The sequence below is a fragment of the Staurois parvus genome, unplaced genomic scaffold (assembly GCF_062004578.1).
Source record: "Staurois parvus isolate SC_StPar_1 unplaced genomic scaffold, SC_StPar_1.0 ptg002181l, whole genome shotgun sequence".
NCBI classification, from domain to species: domain Eukaryota; kingdom Metazoa; phylum Chordata; class Amphibia; order Anura; family Ranidae; genus Staurois; species Staurois parvus.
In genome coordinates this window covers 2,629,128-2,655,876 of record NW_028319977.1, presented here as the reverse complement: position 1 = coordinate 2,655,876, position 26,749 = coordinate 2,629,128, and the positions used below count along the sequence as shown (strand labels likewise).

Below are 26,749 nucleotides of genomic sequence, written 5' to 3'. Positions count from 1 at the left end.
AGGAAAATGAGAAATGTTTTTTTTTTTACAAATAAATATCTGAAAAGTTTGGCGTGCATTTGTATTCAGCCCCCTTTACTTTGATACCCCTAACTAAAATCTAGTGGAACCAATTGTCTTCAGAAGTCACCTAATTAGTAAGTAGCGTCCACCTGTGTGTCATTTAATCTCAGTATAAATACAGCTGTTCTGTGAAGCCCTCAGAGGTTTGTTAGAAAACATTAGTGAACAAACAGCATCATGAAGGCCAAGGTACACACCTGAAAGGTCAGGGATAAAGCTGTGGAGAAATTTAAAGCAGGGTTAGGTTGTAAAAAAAATCCCAAGCTTTGAACATCTCACAGAGCACTGTTCAATCCATCATCCCAAAATGGAAAGAGTATGGCACAACTGCAAACCTACCAAGATATGGCCGTCAAGGAGAGCATTCATCAGAGAAGAGGCCACGTGGCCCATGGGAACTCTGGAGGAGCTGCAGAGATCCACAGCCCAGGTGGGAGAATTGAATCCATTTTTGAATAATGCTGTAACATAACAAAATGTGGCAAAAGTTAAGCGCTGGGAATACTTTCTGGATGCACTGTATGGAAGAGTGGCAAGAATACTGAGATCACATGACACACTGGTGGACTCTATTTACTAATTAGGTCGACAGATCACAGCAGGACAGTGCTGGAATTGCTGGGCAGGTGAGTATGCCACTTCAGCTCATCCCAGTGAGTCAGGTAAGAAGGGGTTAATATTAAAGTCTGTGAGTACCGTTGGATGTACTGGCAGGGACTCTGTGAGTACCGTTGGATGTACTGGCAGGGATTCTGTGAGTACCGTTGGAAGTACTTGCAGAGATTCTGTGAGTACCATTGGAAGTACTGGCAGGGATTCTGTGAGTACCATTGGAAGTACTGGCAGGGATTCTGTGAGTACCATTGGAAGTACTGGCAGGGATTCTGTGAGTACCATTGGAAGTACTGGCAGGGATTCTGTGAGTACCATTGGAAGTACTGGCAGGGATTCTGTGAGTACCATTGGAAGTACTGGCAGGGATTCTGTGAGTACCATTGGAAGTACTGGCAGGGATTCTGTGAGTACCATTGGAAGTACTGGCAGGGATTCTGTGAGTACCATTGGAATTACTGGCAGGGATTCTGTGAGTACCATTGGAAGTACTGGCAGGGATTCTGTGAGTACCATTGGAAGTACTGGCAGGGATTCTGTGAGTACCATTGGAAGTACTTGCAGGGATTCTGTGAGTACCATTGGAAGTACTTGCAGGGATTCTGTGAGAACCGTTGGATGTACTGGCAGGGACTCTGTGAGAACCGTTGGATGTACTGGCAGGGACTCTGTGAGTACCATTGGAAGTACTGGCAGGGACTCTGTGAGTACCATTGGAAGTACTGGCAGGGATTCTGTGAGTACCATTGGAAGTCCGGGCAGGATTCCTAGAAGTGTCATAACAAAATTCTATCTTATGTACTGTAAGGTTCTTAATTGTCATATTCCCAGCTCTAAGCTCAGCTTCCTGGCCTCCTGTGCAGGTGTCGGTGACATTCCATGATGTAGCGGCCTGTTTCTCAGCGGAGGAGTGGAGCGCACTGGAAGATTGGCAGAAGGATCTCTATAAGAAGGTGATGAAGGAGATCCACTCTGCGGTGCAGGGGATGGGTGAGTGGGGGAGCCTTCTGCTCCATGTTTTACTGGGATCTGGGGATATGTAATGGAGGAAGGACGGGGCTGGATGGAAGGATCTTCACTGATGTACAGGATGATGTCTGTCATCTCTATCGTTCTCATCACTCTACTGTAGGCAGTCTGTCTGTCACTCTCTACTTTACTTTTATTTTCGTTTCCCTTTCTTTTCCCCTTCTCTTTGTGCTCTCTCTCTCTCTTTTATTCTATTTCTAAATTAATTCTCTCTCTCTCATCCCTTTCTTTTTTTCCTCTCTCTTCTCTTTCTTTTATTCTTTTTCTTCTCTTTTTTTTATGTCATAATTTTCTTTTATTCTGTCTCTTCGTTCTCTGTCTCTCTCTTCCCTATCCTTTTTTTGTTTTAATCCCTCCTCTTTGCTCTTTCTCTCTCTCCTCTTTCTTTTATTCTCTCTTTACATTCATTCTCATCTTCTTTCTCTTGTGCGCTCTCTCTCTCTCTCTCATCCCTTTCTTTTGCTCTCTCTTTCTTCCCTTTATTTTGTCTGTTCATTCTTTTGTCTCTCTCTTCCTTGTCCCTTTTTGTTTTTCTCCCTTTCGCACTCCCTCTCCCTTTCGCTCTCCCTCTCCCTTTCGCTCTCCCTTTCGCTCTCCCTCCCTCTTTCTCTCCCCCTTTCTCTCTCTCTCCTTTTCTCTCCCCCCCCCCCTCTCTCTCTCCCTACCCCCCCCCTCTCTCTCTCTCTCCCTCTTCCCTTCTCTCTCCCTCTCCCTTTCTCTCTCCCTCTCCCTTTCTCTCTCCCTCTCTCTCCCTCTCCCTTTCTCTCCTCTCCCCCCTCTCTCTCCCCTCTCTCTCCCTCCCTCCCCCTCTCCCTTTCCCTCACCCTCTTTCTCCCTCTCCCTTTCCCTCTCTCTCTCCCTCTATCTTTCCCTCTCTCTCTCCCTCTCTCTCTCCCTCTCCCTTTCTCTCCCCCCTCTCTCCCTCCCTCTCCCTTTCTCTCTCCCCCCTCTCTCCCTCTCCCTTTCCCCCTCTCTCCCTCTCCCTTTCCCCCTCTCTCCCTCTCCCTTTCCCCCTCTCTCCCTCTCCCTTTCTCTCCCTTCTCCCTCCCTCTCCCTTTCTCTCCCCCCTCTCCCTTTCTCTCTCATGTTCTCCCCCTCTCCCGTGCTCTCTCTCTCTCTTTCTCTCTCTCGTGCTCTCTCCCTCTCTCGTGCCCCCTCTCTCTCGCCCCCCCTCTCTCTCCCTTGTGTTCTCCCTCTCCCCCTCTCTTTCTCTCCCTCGTGTTCCCCACCCTCTCTTTCTTGTGCTCTCTCCCCCCCCCTCTTTCTCCCTCTCCCTTTCCCTCTCTCCATCCCCCTCTCTCCCTCTCCTTTTCCCTCCCTCTCCTTCGCTCTCTCTCCATCTCCCTTTCCCTCTCTCTCTCTCTCTCTCTCTCTCTCTCCCTCTCCCTTTCCCTCTCTCTCTCTCCCTTCCCCCTCTCTCCCCTCCTCTCCCTTTCCCCCTCCTTCTCCCTTTCCCCCTCCCTCTCCCTTGCCCTCTCTCTCCCTCCACCTCCCTTGCCCTCTCTCTCCCTCCCTCTCCCTTTCCCTCTCTCTCCCTCTCCCTCCCTCTCTCTTTCCCCCTCTCTCCCTCTCCCCCTCTCTCTTTCCCTCTCTCCCTCTCCCTTTCTCTCCCCCTCCTCTCTCTCTCCCTCTCCCTTTTTCTCCCCCCCTCTCTCTTTCTCCCCCCCCTCTCTCTTTCTCCCCCCCTCTCTCTCTCGTGTTCTCTCTCCCCTCTCTCTCTCGTGTTCTCTCTCCCCTCTCTCTCTCGTGTTCTTTTTCTCCCCCTCTCTCGTGCTTTCCCTCTCTCGTGCTTTCCCTCTCTCGTGCTTTCCCTCTCTCGTGTTCTCTCCCCCTCTCGTGTTCTCTCCCCCTCTCTTTCTCTCTCTCTATCTATTTCTCTCGTGTTCTCCCTCTTTCTTTCTCTCTCTCTCGTGCCCCCCCTCTCTCTCTCGTGCTCTCCCTCCCTCTCTTTCTCTCTCATGCTCTCTTCCTCTCTCGTGCTCTCTCTCTCTATCTCTTTCTCTCGTGTTCTCCCTCTTTCTTTCTCTCTCTCGTGCTCTCTCCCTCTCTCTCTCGTGTTCTCTCCCTCCCTCTCTCTTTCTCTCTCATGCTCTCTTTCTCTCTTGTGCTCTCTCTCGTGCTCTCTCTCTCTCTCTCATGTTCTCTCTTTCCCTCTCTCTTTCTCTCTTGTGTTCTCGCTCTCCCTCTCTCTTTCTCTCTCCCTCTCTCATGTTCTCGCTCTCCCTCTCTCTCCCCCTCTCCTTCCCCCTCTCTTTCCCCCTCTCTGTGTTCTCACACTCTCTCTCCGTTCTATCTCTCTCTCTAGTGTTCTATATCTCCTTTCTTGTGTTCTCGCTCTCCCTCTAACTTCCTCGATCTCACCTTCTGTCTCCTCACATCTCAGGCTTTGAGATCCTCAACCCTGACGTCTTGTTCCGGATAAAGAAGGTGAAGGATCTGTACATTGACATCTCCGATACGGACAGGGCGGTCACCAACTCAGGTGAGAAGGGATATGCCTCTCAGACTGTATCAGAAGTATTTCTTTTCCAATTAGGCATTTATTATTCTGCATGTCATTGACAAAGGATTCCCAGAGAGGAATTGGGGTTGCTGGGGAAGGAATAGGGGCCAAGCCTCCGCTCAAGTCACTGCGTTGATCTCACCGGACGTGGGGGAACAGATACCTTATCAAGACCAGGTACCCACCCCCACTTAAAAACATGTCCCAAATGTGAAGGAGGACAGGGGGAGGAGGAGGAAAAGTGGAACATCCCTCTTTTGGGTGAAGTTCTGCTGGATTTGTAGCATCTAAAAAAAAATGCAACACCGGCTCTGGGTGGACTGGCATTTTAAGACTGAAGACTGCTTCCCAAGCATCCTGTAATACTTTATCTATGGATTTTTTTCCTGCAGTCCTCAGGCCGGTCTGGTGATGTGACAATTCTTTTCCAGACTTTTTTTTTTTTTTCCAAAAACATGTCACACCGAACTGTGGCGCCATGGCCAGTTTGGCATGTGCGAACACACGATGCATTTGCAGATTTGTGGGATTGCTAAATGGCAGCTCGCTTCTCTGAGTGTCAGGAAAGTGCACAATTTTCCGCACATTGTAGAACGAGTCCAGAAACCGGGCTAAAATGGTGAATGGTCTGGGGCAGAAGTGGGCAACTGTGACCCTCCAGCTGTTGTAGAACTACAAGTCCCATGAGGCATTGCAAAACTGACAGTTACAAGCATGACTCCCAAAGACAGAGGCATGATGGGACTTGTAGTTCACTAACAGCTGGAGGGCCACAGTTGCCCACCCCTGGTCTGGGGGATAAAACATATCAAGAGCGACTTCAGGAACTTAACATGTGCAGTCTTGAGGAAAGAAGGAAAAGGGAAGACATGATCGAAATCTTTAACCACTTGCCCTCCAGAGGATTTACCCCCCCTTCCTGACCAGTCTATTTTTTGCACTGTGGCGCTATGTTACTTTAAATGACAATTGCACGGTCATGCAACGCTGCACCCAAATGAAATTTAAGTCCTTTTTTCCCACAAATTGAGCTTTCTTTCAGTGGTATTTGATCACCTTTGTGTTTTTAATTTTTGCACTATTAAAAAAAAAAACAATTTTGAGAAACAATATTTTTGACTTTTTGCTATAAAACATGTCCAGTAAACAAAAAAAAACAAAAAAAACTAATTTTGTCATAAATTTTGGCCAAAATGTATTCTGCTCCATGTTTTTGCTAAAAAAAAAATCCCAATACATGTAAATTAATTGGTTTACATGAAAGTTATAGCGTTTACAAATGGCGGTATTTATACTGGGATTTAACACTTTTTTTTTTTATTTTTACTAGTAATGGTGGCAATCAGCAACTTATAGCGGGACTGCGGCAGAGATTCTGGGTCCAAAAGTTTTAATAAACGATCACATAGTTACAGCAAGGCAACATTTTGGAGTTTCGCTAGACCCCTTCATCAGGCATTTTCATATGCCTGATGAAGGGGTCCTGTGAGACTCCGAAACATTGCCTTGCTGTAACTATGTGATCGTTCATTAAAACTTTTGGACCCATATTGGTGATCCTTGGTGTGCTGATGACATTTTCCCTTGCTGATTCTGTTCTAGCCGATGGTCGTTGTAGCACCCACTTATACACACCGCCATTTTTAACACATGTGTGCGTTTGGATTGTACACTTGCAGCAGACATTCTGACACTGGGGGGAACTGACATGGTGTCACTGACATCCCCAGTGACACCAATACAGTGATCAGTGCTAGAAAAAAAAAGCTTTGGCACTGGGTAGGAAGGGGTTAACATGAGGGGCGATCAAAGGGTTAACTGTGTGCTGGGAGGTTTTACCAGGGGGCGGTGTCAGTGTGCTTTGCTGTGCACAGCCATCCAAAGCAGTGTGCCCCAACTGACAGGGAGGAGAACTGTTAGTAAATAAAACAGTCCTCCTCATGTCTAATCAGTGTCGTCCCCTATCCTGTGGACGTTCCTTCTTCTCTTTTTGATAATCTAAGCTTGTTTCCATATTAACCTCTTCACGCTGGCCGAACGCAAATGTACGGCCTCCCGGCGTCTGGGCCTAGACGCCGAGCGGCTGAACATTTGCGTTCTATTAAGAAAAAACATATGTGCCAAGAGCACGCATGTCCGGTACGCACGGAAAGGTCCCGGTCTCCTCTTTCGATCGGGACCTTTCCCGATCATGTGTCCACCGTGACGACTCGTCATGGCGGTCACGTGATCCCTAAACCCCGCCCTGCCTGTCCCGCCTCCCGGCTTCTGAAACTTAAAGGGCCGGGAGGCGCCTGTGGGAAGGAGTTAACCTGTTGAATGCTAATTTGTTATATGATAATGTCTGGGAATATGATATGTATCTTGGTTTGTCAACTGAGACAAGTTGTTACCTTTTCTAACTCTGAAAATTCAATACAAATGAGTGAAAAATAAAACAGTCCTCCTCCCTGTCGGAGATCCTTGGAAATCACCGGGCACCGGTGAGTAATCACTGGCCGGGACCCGGTGATTGAGCCGCAAGCTGTCAGAGCTGGGTGTCCACACTGAAGATGACGGCACTGGGGAGAGAAGACAGCCGGTGAAACCAGCTGTGGTGAGGACACCGCTGGACTGAGGGACAGGTAAGTGGCTGTTTTTTGAAAGTCAGCAGCTACAGTTTTTGTAGCTGCTGCCTTTTTTTTTTTTTTTTGTGTTTCAGCTGGAACTCCGATTTAAGTCGTTGTGCGTGCAGCATTTTTTAGGTTCAATCTAAACGGCTAAATACACAGATGGAAGACATACTTTATAGAATTTGTTTTTCTCCCATCCAGTCCTGAGATTTACACAGCTCTTCACCACAGCACGGCTCTATCTGTCAGGGGAGCAGACCTGATTTTTCTCTTCTGCAGTTCAGTAACACTAACAGGTCTTGCCCCCCCCCCTCCCTCCAGCCTGGACTGAAAGGAGAAGCAGAAGATTAAAGAGCTCATCTCTCTGCTTTTTGTCTTCTAACAGCATGTACCTTGTTGGCACATGAGCATTGCATTACAATTGATTGGCTCCTTGTGCTGCTGCTCCCTCTCCTAGTCTGAGCTGTGCTGTACTGTACAGGGATTACAAGAGGCTGATCCAAAGTCACATTCAGGTACTTACACTGCTTCTGTGTTTTTAACCGCCTCCCGCCCGCCATATAGTCCAATGACGGACGCAAGGTGGTTTTCTCGTTCTGGGTGGGCATCGTATGACGTCCTCCCATTCTAACCGCGCATGAGCGGCTTTGGGAGCGTGCGGCAATCGGCGGTGGGACACAGCAGCTCACCGATCCACAGAAAGAGCCGAAGATGTCGGCTTAGTCATGTGATCAGCTGTGTCCAATCACAGCTGATCACTTGTAAACAGGGAAATGCCGGGTATCGGCATTTCTCTCCTCTCGAGCTGTCACGCTGACAGAGGAGAGGAGAGCCGGTAATCGGCATTCCACGAGGGGACATGTGCCCTGATGATCAGTGTAGCCCCAGCAGTGCCACCTGTCAGTGTCCATCAGTGCCAGCTCTGTACTCATCCATGCCACCTGCCAGTGCCCATCAGTGCCACATCAGTGCCTACCAGTGCACATCAATGCCACATATCAGTGCCCACCTGAGCTGTCTTTCAGTGCCACCTATCAGTGCCAGTCAGTGCCGCCTATCGGTGTGCATCAGTGCCGTCTATCAGTGCCTGTCAGTGCTGCCTAACAGTGCCTGCCAGTGCCACCTATCAGTGCCATATATGAGTGCTGCCTTTCAGTGCCCATCAGTGATGCCTGTCAATGCCCATCAGTGCCACCTACCAGTGCCTCATCAGTGCCACCTATCAGTGCCCATCACTGCAGCCTCATTAGCATACATCAGTGAAGGAGAAAAATCACTTATTTAAAAAATTTTATAACAAAAACTAAGAAAAAACGTTTTTTTTTCAAAATTTTCAGTGGTTTTTGGTTTGTTTAAGAAAAAATAAAATCACAGAGGTGATTAAATACCACCAAAAGAAAGCTCTATCTGTCACAAAAAAATGATACAATTTTCATATGGGTACAGTGTTGCATGACCGCGCAATTGTCATTCAAAGTGTGATAGCGCTGAAAGCTAGAAATTGGCCTGGACAGGAAGGGGGTATAAGTGCCCGGTAGGCGAGGGGTTAAAATGCATTTAATGATTACAAGAATGCACCAAGTTGAGTCTTTGATATCTGCCCGGAGTTCAGCTTTAACCACCTCCCGTCTGGCCCATGTATATAAACGGCCGGACGGTGGCAGTGCAGGGGCAGGTTGCTGTTTATAAACGGCCTCCCCGCCCCCTGCTTGTGTGCGATCCCTGGGAGCGCGCAGCACCGAGATCCGGTGCCCGCTGTGTCCTCTGGGTACAGTGGAACACCGATCGTCAGACGGGACCTCTGTGTGAGGTCCCGATCATGTGATCACTGATTGGCCAATCAGTGATCCCATGCAAAGTAGTAAGCAAGATGTCACTTCTGACATCATTGCTTACTACGTGTGAAATCTGTGAATGATCACAGAGGTCACATGGTACAAGGCTATTCACAACAACCTTGTACCATGTGACAAGCTGTGACCAATCACAGCTCACACAGCAATTCTCAATGGCTGCAAGAATGCAGCCAGAAAGGAGAAATGATTGCTTTTACAGCCTTTATGGGTGTAAAAGCAATCAGTGTAAAAAAAAAAAAAAAAAAAAAAAAAAAAAAATCTTCATCACCCCCCACAAGTAGTACAGTGTCACCATGGTGACACTGTACTGCTAGGGTGACAGTATGTAAAAAAACCCCATAAATAATAATATAAAAAAATAAATAATGTAAAAAACATTTTTACAAATTATAATTTTTGGTTAAACTAATGTGGGTTATTTTTTTTTTTTTTTACTAAAAAGATAACGGAATACATTTTGGCCAAGATTTATGATGAAATATTATTTATTTGCAAAATTTTATAAGAAAAACACGTTTTTTTCAAAATGTTTGGGCTTTTTCACTTATATAGTAAAAAAAAAAAATCCCAGTGGTGAATAAATACCACCAAAATAAAGCTTTATCTGTCTCAAAAAAATGCTAAAAAATACATATGGGTGCAGTGTTGCATGACCGCGCAATTGTCATTCAAAGTGTGACAGCGCTGAAAGCTGAAAATTGGCCTGGACAGGAAGGGGGTGAAAGTGTCCGGACTGGAAGTGGTTAACATGGCAGGTTGGAGTAGCGGGGACACATCGGGGGTGCTATCAGAAGGAAGGTCATTGTGTTCTCTCCTTTCCTTCCACAGCTTGTTCTCTGAGAGAATCCATCACAGGAGTGAAGCAAGAACTGAGACCCGGCCTGGATTTCTGTCGGAGGAGAGGAGGGAAAACAGCCAGACACCCAGGTGAGACTTCAAAGCTGACCTCCAGCCTTCACTTCAGTCTTGCACAGTTGTACCGGCTCTTCTCCTGGACTGAAATGGCTTACTCTGATTTCACTGCACACTGTGAGCTGCTTACAATGTGCATTAGAAGCTGCAGCAAGCTCGCCTCATTTCCTGGTTGGAGGGCGTCCAGCATCATTTTACCAATGACACCACAAAACAACTTATCCACGCCTTGGTTATATCCCGCCTCGATTACTGCAACTCCCTCCTCACTGGTCTACCATTACACAGGCTATCCCCCCTTCAGTCTATTATGAATGCTGCTGCTAGACTCATACACCTTACCAACCGATCAGCGACTGCTGCCCCTCTCTGCCAATCCCTCCACTGGCTTCCACTAACCCAATGTATAAAATTCATAATACTAACCACAGCATACAAAGCCATCCACAACACTGCCCTTAGCTACATCACCAACCTCATCTGCAGATACCGCCCAAATCGCCCACTCCGCTCCTCCCATGATATCCTCCTCTCTAGCTCCCTCATCACCTCCTCCCACGCTCGCCTCCAGGACTTCTCCAGAGCCTCTCCCATCCTCTTGAACTCCCTACCACAGCATGTCCGGTCAGCCCCCACCCTGTCTGCCTTTAGGCCATCTTTGAAAACTCACTTTTTCAGGGAAGCCTACCCCACCTCCACCTAAGAACTGTAGTTGAATCACCTCCGCCAGATCATCCCCCGCAGCTATCACTTTTTGTATCCCTCCCCCTTCTTTTAGATTGTAAGCTCCACGAACAGGGCCCTCCTATTCCTTCTGTACTGAAATGTATTGTAATTGTACTGTCTCCCTTATATTGTAAAGCGCTGCGCAAACTGTTGGCGCTATATAAATCCTGTATAATAATAATAGTTTTAGCACTTTCCTCCCCAATCTGACTGACCCTGGCCCGCCCCTTTTTCATTCATTGGATTTTCATTCTGTCAATCATGGAGGCTCAGCATCACATGTGGACGTTACCCAGAGTGATCTACATGCCACTGAAGCCTTCCAAGGAATGCCATCTCCTCCCGACTGATACCCTCCCAGGTCAGGGTAAAAGTGGCTCAGAAGGACCCCTGCCACTGTGGCCCGTGCTGGCTCCCATGCTCTACCTTTCCTCCAGAAAGCCCGGGACTGCAGTAAACAGTCAAGATGGCTTTTTTCAGAGGAGAGTGAAGAACTTCTGTTTCTCCATCTCCTCTGTAACGAATGAACCTGGAAGCGATGAGGATTTTGTGATGTCCATTTTCAGACCTGTCATTTCCTACCTGTTACAGCCAGGGGAGCAGCTAATCAAACAAGATCTGTTTAACCTCTTTGTGCCGGCCGTACGCAAATATGTGGCCTTCAGCGTCTGGGCCTAGACACCGAGCGGCCGCACATTTGCGTTCTATTGAAAAAAAACATGTGCTGAGAACGCGCGCCCTGCGTGCTCCCAGCACACATGTCTGGTACTCACGGAAAGGTCCCGATCTCCTCTTTCGATCGGGACCTTTCCCCATCATGTGACGGTGTCACGGCGGTCACATGACCCTAAACCCCGCCCAACCTCCCGGCTGCTGAAATTCTTAAAGGGCCGGGAGGCACCGGTGCCAAGGGGTTAATCAGTTGGCTTGGAGAACAGGTGGGACCTCAGAGGTCCAATAGACCCCTTATGTCTTCATAACGAGTACCTGCCACCTGCCAAAAGTTATCACAAGGAGGTTTCGTCACCCCCCCTTGTGATGGCTATAAAGCGATTTTAAGGGTTCTTTTCATTTTTTTTTTATTGGGGGGGTAAATAACAAACATGTCTATACTTGCCTGCTGTGTGCAGTGGTTTTGCACAGAGCAGTCCGGATCCTCCTTTTCTCTGGTCCCCCGCAGGCTCTCCTGGCCCCTCCCTCCTATCAGGTGCCCCCCACAGCAAGCAGCTTGCCGAAAACCAAAATGCGCAGTTTTTAAAAATGAATATATATTTTTTTGCAAAAAAAATACAGTTTGATTAAAAAAAAAAAAAAAAAAAAAAGATATATATACCCCAATGTTTTTGTAAAATATGAAAGAGGATATTCTGGCGAGTAAATAGATACCCAACATGCGCAGTTTTTAAAAATGAATATATATTTTTTTGCAAAAAAAATACAGTTTGATTAAAAAAAAAGAAAAAAAAAAAAGATATACCCCAATGTTTTTGCAAAATATGAAAGAGGATATTCTGGCGAGTAAATAGATACCCAACATGTCACACTTTAAAATTGCGCACGCTCGTGAAATTGTGTGAAACTGCGGTACTTAAAAATCTCCATGGGTGATGCTTTAACAATTTCTACAGGTTAGCAGTGTAAAGTTACAGAGAAGGTTTAGTGTGAGAATTATTGCTCTTGCTCCGATGTTCGTGGCGATACTTCACGTGTGTGGTTTGAAGACCATGTACATATGTGGGCGTGGCCTACGTATGCGTTCACCACTAGGTGCGAGAACGGGGGGATGGGGGCACTTTAAACATTTTTTTACATTTATTTAATGTTTTTTTTGTTTTTTTTTGCGCACTTTCCTTTTAAAAATAAAATCACTTTTATTCTTATCAAAAGAAATGCATGCATCCCTTGTGATAGAAATAATTAGTGACAGGTCCTCTTTATGGAGAGATGTGGGGTCAATAAGACCCCACATCTCTCCTCTGCAATGTAAAGCATTGGATCAAAAAAAAGCATTGATTTAGTGCTTTAAAAAAAAAAAAATGGTCAGAACAGAAGTGACATCACTTCGGTCCTCCAAGGGCATAAAGGTGAGTGGAGGCCATCTTTCCTTCACTCATCTCTATGCCCAGCGCTGGGATCGTTCGATGGTTTCCCAGGTAAGGCTGAGAACTACTGAGCGGTGGCTGCTGGCAGCGAGGGGCAGCGAGGGGCGGGGTTTTTTCGGCACCTGTATCGGTGCTTTTTTTTTTTTCATTTCGGCCGAATGAGTGTTTTTGACCCAAACGTTTTGGCCACCTAGATTTCAGTGCATCCCTAGAACATTGTGTTTGGTAAACAGCTGTGCAAATATCATGTGACTTAAAACATTTCAACAGCCAACATTTTGTTCTCCAGGGCCTCTGCTTTCAGGAAATATGTAATGTTTGGGGGTTCTAAGTAATTTTCTAGTAGAAAATGCTGATTTTTACCACTTGACCTCTGCCTTCTAGCAGATTTACTGCTACAGGGTGGACGTTCTGTGCAAAGTCACATATATAAACGTATTTTCGCCACGGGGGGTCGCACGCCTGCTGCCAGAGCGCAACTTCTGCTGGGAGTGGACACAGCAGAAGCCGATCAACAGGTGCCAGCCAATAGATGAGCGCCAGCACCCGAGCGATCTGCTAGGTTTTATTCAGGGAATAAAATCTAGCACATGGCCTAGTATAAACAGTGCACACATCAGTAGATGTGTAGACCCCTCCCTTAATAGTAAATCCTTCCAGCAACAATTGACCCCCACCAACAATACAGTAGACCCCCCCCCCCAGCAACAATAGATTCCTCCAGCAACAATGGGCCCCCTAATCAACATACCACACCAGCAACAACACAAATGCACTAGCTAGGCAAGCAATTAATTGTTTGATCGCCCTAGATGTTTAACCCCTTCCCAGCCAGTGTCATTAACCGCTTCCCGTCCACCCCATAGGATATATACTGCTACAGGGTGGTATGGGTGCGCAACATCACGTGTGTGTGTATATATACGTGATTTTTGCATTTCTGGGCAGGGGGCATGCACCCTTGCCACGCCGCCATTCCCGGTCGCTGCTGTCAATCACCGGGTCCCGGACGGTGAGTACTCGCCACCGCCCGGTGATTTCTGATGATCTCCGACGGGGAGGAGAACTGTTTTGTGTACTAACAGTTCTCCTCCCTGTCCGCTCGGGCACACTGCTTTGGATGCCAAAGCAGTGTGCTTACAGTGAAGCACACTGACACCACCCTACACCGTGTTCCAAATTATTATGCAAATAATATTTTTCTCATTTACCTAAATAATTGATGTAAATAACAGTCAGCATAATTCTCATGTTATCAACTATTAAGAGTACAATTCACATTTTATTGAACAAACCTCCTAATGATAACAGGATTTTTGTTAAACATAAAACACTTCCAATGACTGTTCCAAATTATTCCGCACAGTAAGTTTCAAAACGCTTTATAGGTTGTAAAGAACTGAAAATTGTCATTTGTTGTGTTTGCAGCATATTTACTGAAATCAAAAGCTATTTCAATCAAACTTTTAACAACATTTTAACTTTTTAAACATTTGAACAGGTCACGTTACATTGTAACATAGGACCCCTTATTTGATAGCAGCTTCACAAGTCTTGCATCCATTGAACTTGTGAGTTTTTGGACAGTTTCTGCTTGAATTTGTTTGCAAGATGTCAGAATAGCCTCCCAGAGCTGCTGTTTGGATGTAAGCTGCCTCCCACCCTCATAGATCTTTTGCTTGAGGATGCTCCAAAGGTTCTCAATAGGATTGAGATCAGGGGAGGATGGAGGTCACACCATGACTTTCTCTCCTTTTATCCCCATAGCAGCCATTGATGCAGAGGTATTCTTTGCAGCATGAGATGGTGCATTGTCATGCATGAAGATGATTTTATTACGGAAAGCATAGTTCTTCCTTCTGTACCAGGGAAGAAAGTGGTCAGTCATAAACTCCACATACTTTGCAGAGGTCATCTTTACACCTTCAAGGACCCTAAAGGGGCCGACCAGCTCTGTTCCCATGATTCCGGCCCAAAGCATGACTCCATCACCGCCTTGCTGATGTCGCAGCCTTGTTGGAACAGGGTGGCCGTCCACCAACCATCCACTACTCCATCCATCTGGACCATCCAGGGTTGCACGGCACTCATCAGTGAACAGGACTGTTTGAAAATTAGTCTTTATGTATTTTTCTGCCCAATGCAGCCCTTTCTGCTTGTGAGCATTGGTTAGTGGTGGCCGAATAGAAGGTTTATGCACATTTGCAAGACTCTGGAGGACTCTACACCTTGATGTCCGTGGGACTCCAGAGGCACCAGCAGCTTCAAATATCTGTTTGCTGCTATGTAATGGTATTTTAGCAGCTGCTCTCTTGATCCGATGCATGGATCTGGCAGAAATCTTCCTCAGTGTGCCTTTATCTGCACCAACCCGTCTGTGCTCTGAATCAGCCATAAATCTCTTAATAGTGCGATGATCACGCTTAAGTTTTCATGAAATATCTAATGTTTTCATACCTCGTTAAAGGCATTGAACTATTTCACTCTTTTTGGCAGCAGAGAGATCCTTTTTCTTCCCCATATTGCTTGAAAATGGTGCTCTGCTTAATAATGTGGAACACCCTCCTTTAGTAGTTTTTCCTTAAATTGGGCTCACCGGCCAATCTAATTATCACAGGTGTCCGAGATTGTTTTCAGTGATCAAAAGAGCCCTGACACACAATGCCATCCATGAGTCAAACTGAAAAACAAAATATTTAATCTTTGTGACACTTAAATAGAATTTGCATAATAACTTGGAACAGGGTATATAGTAAAACACTCCCAGCACACAGTTATCCCTTTGATTGCCCCTCATGTTAACCTTCCTTTTTTTTTTTTTTTTTTTTAGCACTGATCACTGTATTGGTGTCACTGAGGATGTCAGTGACACCAAGCCAGTTCCTCCCAGTGTCAGAATGCCCGCCAGTCCGGCTATAAATCTCTGATCGCCGCAATTACTAGTAAAAATTAAAAACCATTTTAAAAATCCCAGTATATATACCGCCATTTGTAAACGCTATAACTTTCACATAAACCAATTAATTTACACATATTGGGATTTTTTTTTTAGCAAAGACATGGAGCAGAATACATTTTGGCCTAAATTTATGATGAAAAAATAAAAAGCACCGATTCAGGTTCCGAAAAAACCCCAACCCTCGCCGCCGCCCTCCTGCCCGCCGCTGCCACCACAGGCCGCCGCTTGGTAGTTCTCAGCCTTACCTGAGAAACCATCGAACAATCCCAGTGCTGGGCATAGAGATAAGTGAAGGAAAGATGGCCTCCACTCCTCTCTATGCCCTTCACCCTTATGAGCACTTTTTTTTTTTGATAGGTACACTTCAATGGGAGAATTCCTAGCCTGATAATATCTACAACTACAGTGCATCTGTTCTGTCCTAATTGATTTTTATTTCTTGTTAACCACTGTACTACCCCTGAGTTTACTGATCCTTGGTGATGTTGGTTTGGTCAGTTTATGATTTGTCCTCTCTGAGCTCTCCCACATCTTCCTCCACAGCTTGCACCCCAGATTTACTCCTGAGGATAAAGCAGGATGATGCCTCGTGTTACAGAGACCTTTCACCACAGAGCCCCACCCATAGCGCCGGTAAGTTCTTAGCGCATGTGACACCAAGTTAGGACTCTAGGTGCCCTTTGAGACCCAACTGGAAGGGCCCACAGAGGCTTTGCATGCCAGCACTTCTTTGTTATCTGCTTTAGTCTAGCTTTAGGGTCATTTTGTTTTTTCTCGTAAGGGTGCAATTGGATTTAAATTGTTTGTAAGGTTTACAGAAACTCATATGAAGTCTCCTGTATTTGTACCAAAAATGTCCCTTATTAGCCTCGTTCTTCTAGTTTTGTTTTTTTTTCACAATGAAAAAAAACTGTGAAAAAATGTAAACAAGAAACAATATGACAATACATAATCATGAATAATGATAAGCTACAAAAAAAAAGAAAAAACACCAATACAAAGAACAATAAGGGCCCATTTACTACTCTGCAGTGCATTCATGTGTTTTGCATGAATGTGGTTTCAGAATCTGGATTTCCCAGTATAGGGCCCAGGGGGGAGGGCAATGGAGAAACAGAAGAGGTTCGGAAGGTGCATCTGGTGACCCAACAAGGTGTTACCAAGGGTGGAGAGCTTTCGGTAATGGAGAGGAGATCCAAGGCCATCTCTTTACCATACCACGAGTCCTCCAGCTCCATAGCCACCCAATGTTTTGCCTAGGCATGACAGTGCTAATCGACCAGCCTGATGAAATGGGCCACCCTGTAATAGGCCGGTACATATAGGAGGCCAACCCCTCCTTGAAGTTTGAGAGGTGAAGAAACTGGAGCTTAAGTATAGGGTCCATGGGGGAGGGCAATGGAGAAACAGAAGAGTTTCGGAAGGTGTCTCTGGTGACCCAACAAGGTGCTACCAAGGGTGGAGAGCTTTCGGTAATGGAGAGGAGATCCAAGGCCATCTCTTCACCATACCACAAATCCTCCAGATCCATAGCCACCCAATGTTTTGCCTAGGCATGACAGTGTTAATCAACCAGCCTGATGAGATGGGTCACCCTGTAATAGGCCCGTACACCTAGGAGGCCAACCCCTCCTTGAAGTTTCGAGAGGTGAAGAAACTGGAGCTTAAGGCGTAATGTCTAGTGAGACCAAACAAATTCTTGAAACAAGGAGCTCACCCGTTTAAAAACCAACTGAGGGAGGCGAATGGGGAGGGACTGTAGAAGATAGAGTACCCTGGTCAACATGGTCATCTTGAGAGCGTTGCAAAGGCCAAAACTGGTTGGAGTGAGTGAATGCCAATGCAGCAGATCAGCTTTCAGTCAGAGTAGCAATGGGTCAAAGTTAGCCGTGTAGGGAGTAGCAGGATCTGAGGTAATGTTGACTCCCAGGTAACGAATGGAGTTGGTTAGATTAAAAAAATACTGGTTGAATGGAGTCACATGCCCATCAGAAGGAAAAGTAGGGTGCAGTGAATGGATCATGGCCTGACACACCGAGATGTTGAGGGCAGAAGACTTCAACAGGTTAATTTGAAAATAGGAAAGAGTCCCATACACGTGCAGCGACTGGAGCAAGTTCGGCAGAGAAGATAACGGGTTCATTAGAAGATCAAGTTGTCTGCGAATGTGGCCACCTTATGGGTGCCCGACACTTCCGATAGCCTGTAATTCCTGGGTCTGCCCTCACTGTGCACAGAAAAGGCTCCAAAGAGAGTATGAAGATCAAAGGAGACGGGGCAGCCTTGGCGCGTACCATTTATCCGGTTTAAAAAAAATCAGACCTCATATCAGTAATTTTATCTGCAGCTGAGGGTCAGGAGTAAAGCGAAAAGATCCAGCTCAACTCAGACAACCAATATCCTTCAAAGTAGCGCGCATAAACCGCCAATTAACTCGGTCGAAGGATTCTCCACCTCCATGAAGGGGATGAATATGGTTGTGGTTTTAAACCGAAAAGCAAACATTCATTATATTGTAGCTTACTCTAGATGTGATGGCTGCATTAGTTTTCTTTTTTTTTAGGCTTTATTTAATTTATTTTCATCTGGTGATCCTGCCAGTAAGTCTGTTTTTTCAAAAGAACATTTCTCCTGCAAATGTAGCAGTTACAGAGATGAGAAAAAACATTTCCTGCTGACAAGGGTGCTTACAATGATCAGCTTTTATGTATTCATTTACTAGCAAACCGAAAACTGTTTGCTGGTAACTGCTTACAAACATACCTGAAGTATGGCTTCAATTTGTTACTGTATTTAAATCTGTTAGTCCATCTGACACTCTCCTCCTCCAGACTGACGATGCTGCTGTTCAATGGTGCCCCCCAGGGGCGGACTGACAACTCATGGGGCCCCTGGGCTATAGGGGATCGTAGGGCCTCTGTGTCCTTGCCCAAACTCAAAAAAGCCTATGAAAAAGTTACCTGGGGCATCTCATGGGGCCCCCTACTAACCCCGGGCCCTCAGGCAGTGCCCGAGTTTCCAAATGGTCAGTCCGCGCCTGGTGCCCCCTGTGCTTCTTCATCCAGAGTGGGGGCACTCTAATACAGGAGGTGTACTGGTTGAATCAGCAGGTTAATACGGAGGGGAAAAAGCCACAAAAGAAAACCAATGCAGCCACCACATTTAAGGATTGGTAAGCTGCAATATATTACATTCTTGGTTTTGGGTTTGAGGCAGCCAATTTGAATGAAAAAGCTGCCAATGCACCCTAATGTGCTAAGGATCAAACTTTTTTTTTTTTTGGGGGGGGGGTTACACTGCCATGTGTAAATGGGCTCCTAATATTAAAGTGAGCTACACTACCCTAAAAATAAATACCATCTAAATAATTAAAGAATTTTTTCATAGAAATTTTGCCTAAGCTGCAAGAACAGTGAGCAAAATTAGGAGTTTCTGCAGAAAGTTTCTGAGATGACTCCACCCATCCCTATGTATTTATGTGTGTGCAGTAATCTGTCAGTTTTTTTGGGTGTTTTTCGTGTTTTTTTTTTTTTTTTTTTATTCAACCAGCGAATGTTGCCATTCTGCATCAGTGCCATAGTGTTCCTCTTTCTCTTTGTGTGTAGCTGACACCACCGTCACCTCTGTCTTCTCCAAACAAAAAGACTCAGGGGAGAAGAGGAAGGAGATCCATCCTGTGGAGAGGCCGGAGGTCAGGATCAACCAGTCACACAGTGAGTCAGGGATCCTCGTGGGTGGGGACAAGAGACTGTATAAAAGTAGCAAAGCACATCATAGCGCTGTTGGTTATTGAATATGCAAAGCAAGATGCTTAAAGGTTTCTATCCAAGCCTATACCTTTTGCCGCCCTGACAGTTTTGAGTAGACCTTAATGTCTGTAACCCAACCCCCACAAAAACCAAAAGACAACCCCTTATTAATTTATTCAGAGTTTTGTTATAGATGCACTATGAGGCCAAAAGTTTGTAGTCCCCTAACATCTCACATCTGTGCAAACGTATGTGGACCTCCAAGTGATGGAGTTCAGGTTTTACCAGTGAAGAATACTGTCAATACTATATCATACAAACACATTTTAGATAATTGTGCTCTTCCAACCTGGTGGTAGCAGTCTGGTGGAAGACCCTTTTCTGGTCCATCATGACTGTGCCCCTGTCTACAAAGCCAGTTCCATAAAGACATGTTCTGACCAGTTTGATGTGGAGGAACTTGAGTGTCCTGCACAGAGCCCTGATCTCAACTGCTCCTTTTGGGATGAATTGGAACACTGATTGTGAGCCAGGTCTTCTCATCCAATATCAATACCTGACCCTGTGAGCCAGGTCCTCTCATCCAATATCAGTACCTGACCCTGTGAGCCAGGTCTTCTCATCCAACATCAGTACCTGACCCTGTGAGCCAGGTCTTCTCATCCAACATCAGTACCTGACCCTGTGAGCCAGGTCTTCTCATCCAACATCAGTACCTGACCCTGTGAGCCAGGTCTTCTCATCCAACATCAGTACTTGACCCTCCCTGTGAGCCAGGTCTTCTCATCCAACATCAGTACCTGACCCTCCCTGTGAGCCAGGTCTTCTCATCCAACATAAGTACCTGACCCTCCCTGTGAGCCAGGTTTTCTCACCCAACATCAGTACCTGACCCTGTGAGCCAGGTCGTCTCATCCAACATCAGTACCTGACCCTGTGAGCCAGGTCATCTCATCCAACATCAGTACCTGACCCTTTGAGCCAGGTCTTCTCATCCAACATCAGTACCTGACCCTGTGAGCCAGGTCTTCTCATCCAACATCAGTACCTGACCCTGTGAGCCAGGTCTTCTCATCCAACATCAGTACCTGACCCTGTGAGCCAGGTCTTCTCATCCAATATCAGTACCTGACCCTGTGAGCTAGGTCTTCTCATCCAACATCAGTACCTGACCCTGTGAGCCAGGTCTTCTCATCCAACATCAGTACCTGACCCTCCCTGTGAGCCAGGTCTTCTCATCCAACATCAGTACCTGACCCTCCCTTTGAGCCAGGTCTTCTCATCCAACATCAGTACCTGACCCTGTGAGCCAGGTCTTCTCATCCAACATCAGTACCTGACCCTGTGAGCCAGGTCTTCTCATCCAACATCAGTACCTGACCCTGTGAGCCAGGTCTTCTCATCCAATATCAGTACCTGACCCTGTGAGCCAGGTCTTCTCATCCAACATCAGTACCTGACCCTGTGAGCCAGGTCTTCTCATCCAACATCAGTACCTGACCCTCCCTGTGAGCCAGTGAGCCAGGTCTTCTCATCCAACATCAGTACCTGACCCTCCCTGTGAGCCAGGTCTTCTCATCCAACATCAGTACCTGACCCTGTGAGCCAGGTCTTCTCATCCAACATCAGTACCTGACCCTGTGAGCCAGGTCTTCTCATCCAACATCAGTACCTGACCCTGTGAGCCAGGTCTTCTCATCCAACATCAGTACCTGACCCTGTGACGAACGCAATGCCCAACCTCTGCCCTTCTCACCGACTCGTGACAAAGGACCAGCCAATCTCACACCGCGCTGTCACTCGTGTAACAATGCCACTCTCAGCTGCACCCTGCACAGACATTTTCCAGCTCGCGGGACCACAATCTATGTGCCAGCAACCTGAGACGATTGTCACTGGGTTAATTAATTATACAATTAACCCTTCAAACTCCAAACTGCCACCAGATAACTTTGGGACTATCAAACCTTCACAAAATTAGCAAGAACAAATGTGAACAATAAATGTCTGTAACACACACTGTCACCCCAGACAGGTATATTCAGAGGATTATTATATACAGTAGCGCTCTTCAAGAGACAGGGATTCTTTCCCACATAGAAGAAAAATATATTTGAACTATATTTTTAAAATGTGTATTTTTTTAAATATATTCTTCAGATTTTTTTTAACATATAAAAGTCCTGACCCTGTAGTATTGAACGGTATTGTTGCTGTATTGTCTCCCGTTATATTGTAAAGCGCTGAGCAAACTGTTGGCACTGTATAGATCCCGTATAATAATAATTGAACATATATTTGTAAATGCATTCCAAAAATGTAGATTTGTATTTTTAAAGACATACAGTATATTTGAAATGTATTTTTAAAAATATTTTTCATATATTTTGTAACAAAAACGCGTTTCAACATGCAATGTGTGTATGTGTGTATATATATATATATATATATATATATATGTGTGTGTGTGTATATATATATATATATATATATATATATATAAACATATATATAAAATAATTTTTTATTGAATATGGTCAAAATTGTAGCAGTTCAAATATATGGCAATACATTTGGGAAGAATAATTTTTAAAATATTAAGATATATTTCAAATATATTTTTCTTCCATATGGGTTAGTTTGCATTAAAAGCCTTCGAGATAATTTTAACACTTTTTAAAATAAGGTTTATTAATGAAAAGGTCAAATAGTGCAATTAAAATATTTAAAGAAAAGGATGTTACAAAGACATAAAGAGAACAATAATGCAACAGAGAAATAAAAGGAGGTGAAAATGGAGAATACTTGCAAAAGTCCTTGGTTTTAGCAGAGTCCAATTGTCCAAGCAAAAACATTGCCATGGTTCTTTTGGGTGTTCCTTGGTTGATATTAAAACGAGAGCTCGCCTACCAGGTCCTGTCAAACCCTTTTCTGTGATATCAAAGGGGTGTTGCCAGAGACCAACTGACCGATAATCCGGTTTAAGGGATGGGTGCTGGGAGGCTACCACGTTTACGACCAATCCGAAATACAGTTTTACACTAATATTAATAACTTCCAATACGTGCGGGTGGTATTCTAGAAGCTGACAGAATATTATTCAGAATTACATTTCATATCCAGGGATACAAAACACAGTGCACCTTTGTCACCCAGGAGGAAGGAGACTGCTTTCTCCTCTTTCCTATGTGCTAACATAATTCTGTATGACCTTGATTTACTCGGTGTGATAATACCAATTGAAATTTATACCTAACAGTAATGTGTCCTGTTCCTGTTGGATTTTAGGAATTGTGTATGGATTGTTAAGTTGTGGAATAGACATTTTATGGCAGGCTATGCATTCCTAGAGCTTTATTATGGTCTTTACGATAGGGCGGAAGGAAGAGTTTTTCATGGTTCGTGGAAACAGACATCCTGCCAAGACTAATTAGCTGTTTACAGCTGGCATCCAGGCCTGGACGCTGGTGTCTGTTGTGTTTTAGTTACGATAAGAGGCTCTTTTGAAGTGTTACAAGTTACAGCTACAAATTCCATAGTTTGCAAGAAAAAGGAGGGAATAAGGTCACTGGTCATGAAAACAAAATGGCTGAGACCTTAACAAGGTTGCTGTCGCGTACAGCTTTCATGTTCCTATTCTACCCAATCATTACAAACCCCCTATTAATTTATTCAGAATTTGTAGGAGATGCTCTATAAGGCCAAAAATTTGTGGCCCCCTAACATCTCACATCTCTTCACATGTATATGGACCTCCAAGTGATGGATTTCAGGTTTTACCAGTGAAGAATACTGTCAATGCTACATCATACAAAGACATTTAGATAACTGTGCTCTTCCAACCTTGTGGTAGCAGTTCGGTGAAGACCCTTTTCTGTACCATCATTACTGTGCCCCTGTCTACAAAGCCAGCTCCATAAAGACATGGTCTGACCAGTTTGATGTGGAGGAACTTGAGTGTCCTGCACAGAGCCCTGACCTCAACCCTACTTGAGCTCCTTTGGGATGAATTGGAACACTGATTGCGAGCCAGGTCTTCTCATCCAACATCAGTACCTGACCCTACAAATGGAGACAAATTCCTACAGATGCTCCAAAATCTGGTGGAAAGCGTTCCCAGAGAAGGTTGTTATAGCCACAAAGAGGGGCAACTCCATATCAATACTCATGATTTTCAAATAGGGTGTCCAGAAAGCTCCTATAGATATGTTGTTCGGGAGTCCACCATCTTTTGGTCACACAAAGGTGAAGAGTTTTAATTAGGGGTGCCCCGAAATTTCAGTTAAAAACAAGGGAAAAAAAAAATTTGGCTAAAGCTGGGCTTTAGATATATTTTATTACATCATTTTATCATATTGATACAAGGTATAATTTAACCCTTTTGCTGACACTAAGAGGTGGAGAATTTTTTATTTGTGGTCTGAATTGGGACAGGAAGTCAACTGAGTCACAAACTGCAATAAAAACTAAATTTTTGATCATCCCAAGTCTATTCAAAATTATTAAAAAAAAAAAAAAAGATTTGGTTAGAGTTGGGTTTTATATACACTGCTCCAAAAAATTAAAGAGACTTTTTAATCGGAGTATAGCATCAAGTCAATGAAACTCCTGAGATATTGATCTTGTCAGTTAAGTAGCAGAGGGGGTTGGTAATCAGTTTCAGCTGCTTTGATGTTAATGAAATTAATAAGAGGTGGGAAACAATGAAACGACAGCCAAAACAGGAATGGTTTTACAGGTGGATGACACTGACATTTTTTTCCCTACTCATCATCATTTCTGACTGTTTTTCACTAGTTTTGCATTTGGCTAGGGTCAGTGTCACTACTGGTAGCATGGGGTGATACCTGGACCCTACAGAGGTTGCACAGGCAGACCAACTCTTCCAGGATGGCACATCAATACGTACCACTGCCATAAGGTTTGCTGTGTCTCCCAGCACAGTCTCAAGAGCATGGAGGAGATCCCAGGAGACAGGCAGTTACTCTAGGAGAGCTGGATAGGGCAATAGAAGGTCCTTAACCCATCAGCAGGACCGGTATCTGCTCCTTTGTACAAAGAGGAACAGGATGAGCACTACCAGAACCCTACAAAATGACCTCCAGCAGGCCATTGGTGTGAATGTCTCTGACCAAACAATCAAAAACAGACTTCATGAGGGTGGCCTGAGGGCCCGATGTCCTCTTTTGGGCCCTGTGCTCACTGCCTGGCACCACAGAGCTCAATTGGCATTTGCCATTGAACACCAGAATTGGCAGGTCCACCACTGGAGACCTGTGCTTTTCACAGATGAGAGCAGGTTCACCCTGAGCACATGTGACAGACGTGAAAGGGTCTGGAGAAGCCGTGCTGCCTGTAACATCGTTCAGCATGGCCGTTTTGGTGGTGGGTCAGTGATGTCTGGGGAGGCATATCCATGGAGGGATGCATAGACTTCTACAGGCTAGACAATGGCACCTTGACTGTGGTATCAGGATGAAATCCTTGGACCCATTGTCAGACCCTACACTGGTGCAGTGGGTTCTGGGTTCCTCCTTGTGCACGACAATGCCCGGCCTCATGTGGAGAGTATGTAGGAAGTTCTTCGAGGATGAATGAATTGATACCATTGAATGGCCCCCATGCTTGTCTGATCTAAATCCAATAGAACACCACTGGGATATGTTTCGGTCCATCCGATGCCGCCAGGTTGCACCTCAGACTGTCCAGTGATGCTCTGGTCCAGATCTGGGAGGAAATACCCCAGGACACCATCCGTGGTCTCATTAGGAGCCTCCCTCGACGTTGTCAGGCATGCATACAAGCACGTGGGGGTCATACAAACTACTGAGGACCATTCTGAGCTGTTGCAATGAAATTTCAGCAAAATGGACTCGCCTGCTGCATCATTTTTTCACTTTGATTTTCGGGGTGTCTTTGAATTCAGTCCTCTGTAGGTCGATCATTTTTTTTTCCATCAAACAATGGGGCATCCTTACATTCCTAACACATTACCCCGTCCATATCAGTATAGAGATCCAGCAGGAGATTTCTCCCCATTGAGATCTGATGTGTTTTCAAAGTGTTCCTTTCATTTTTTTTGAGAAGTGTATAAAGGCCAACTCCAACCAAGTCTTTTTTCCTAGTTTTGAATAGTTGGGATGATAACACATTTCAGTTTTTTTTTCCTTATTAAAATGATAAAGTTACATATTAAAAATATATTAAATCCCAAATGCAACCAAATTTTTTTTTTTTTGTCGCCTAGTTTTGAATAGTGTAGGAATGATCAAAAATGTGTGTTTTTATTGCAGTCAGTGACATCATTGACTTCATGTGCCAATTCAGACAACAAATAAAAAAAACTCTCCACCTTCTATTAGAGCAAAACTAACAATGAACTGTTTTAGTTATAAAATGAAGTGGAAGATTTGTTTTTAATTTTTTTAAATGTGTGTTCATGGTGGATGTGTGTGGTAATGTATTGTTTCTCGGGACGGATGACTTGTGGTGTCACACTGCCATCCCATGCATTTTCGGTGACACGCTTCTCTTGCCGCGTTTTGGTTATTTTTACAAGCCCGTCCAGAATTCTTTTCCTGTGATTGTTTGCGTCCTTCAGGTAGAGCTCATAATATCTCAGCTCTCGATATAACACGGGAGGGACGAGCAGGGTTGTTATTATGTGACTGTTTGTCACTTTCCATGTTTGTGGTGTCTCCCTGCTGACTTCCACCATGTAAGGCAGTGCCGTGTCAGGTGTCCTGGTACCCCAGGGGAGAGACGGAAATGTCATCACTTATAGAAAGTGTTCAGCCTCCTGCCAGCCCTCCTGCGGGACCGGCTGTCTCCCGGCAGTGTCCTTCGTCTGTGTTTACTCCATGGTGATCTCAGATATAGAAATTGTTCAGCCTCCTGCCTGCCCCCCTGCGGGACCAACTGTCTCCCAGCGGTGTCCTTCGTCTGTGTTTACTCCATGGTGATCTCAGATATAGAAAGTGTTCAGCCTCCTGCCAGCTCTCCTGCGGGACCGACCGTCTCCCAGCGGTGTCCTACGTCTGTGTTTACTCCATGGTGATCTCAGATATAGAAAGTGTTTCTCATCTCAGGGGGACGCCATGGATCTCCAAGTTTCATCTCTGCAGACTGTAACCTTTTCATGTCCGCCCCGCCTGGGAAACCTCTATAGCAAAGCTATAGGAAATGACAGTTCTCCATTCATACTTGCTGAAAAGTAAAATGTATGTGGGATAATGAAAAATGAATGTATATGATTGGATATTGATATACTATAGACCAGCGGTCACTAAATGGTGGTCCGCGAACGGCAACATGACATCTTGTGTGCGCCCTGCCCCTTTCAGCCCACTGTCTGTCCGGCTCCTGCTCCCTACCTGTACACAAGCATCCAGCAAGGATCCCGGCACAGCTCCTGTCTGCCTTCAAGGTAAGGGGTAGTCTTACAGGGGCACTCTGATGGGCACATTGAATGTTAAGGGGCACAACATAGAATGTGCCCATCAGAGTGTCCCTTAACATACAATGTGCCCATCAGAGTGCCCCTTAACATAAAATGTGCCCATCAGAGTGCCCCTTAACATAAAATGTGTTCATCAGAGTGCTTCTTAATATAAATGTGCCCATCAG

The 26,749-nt window shown here is 45.2% G+C and overlaps 1 protein-coding gene across 3 annotated transcripts in view; it reads left to right on the top strand.

The window, feature by feature from the left end:
* Nucleotides 1-26,749, top strand: part of LOC149432262 (uncharacterized) — a 93,683-nt gene that overhangs the window by 15,846 nt on the left and 51,088 nt on the right. For all 3 annotated transcript variants that reach the window (XM_089665310.1, XM_089665308.1, XM_089665309.1), the window contains exons 3-7: nt 1,539-1,665; nt 4,088-4,186; nt 9,504-9,602; nt 15,918-16,007; nt 18,980-19,087. In XM_089665310.1, the coding sequence (XP_089521436.1) occupies nt 1,539-1,665; nt 4,088-4,186; nt 9,504-9,602; nt 15,918-16,007; nt 18,980-19,087 (523 nt within the window). The remainder of the gene's footprint in view (nt 1-1,538; nt 1,666-4,087; nt 4,187-9,503; nt 9,603-15,917; nt 16,008-18,979; nt 19,088-26,749) is intronic.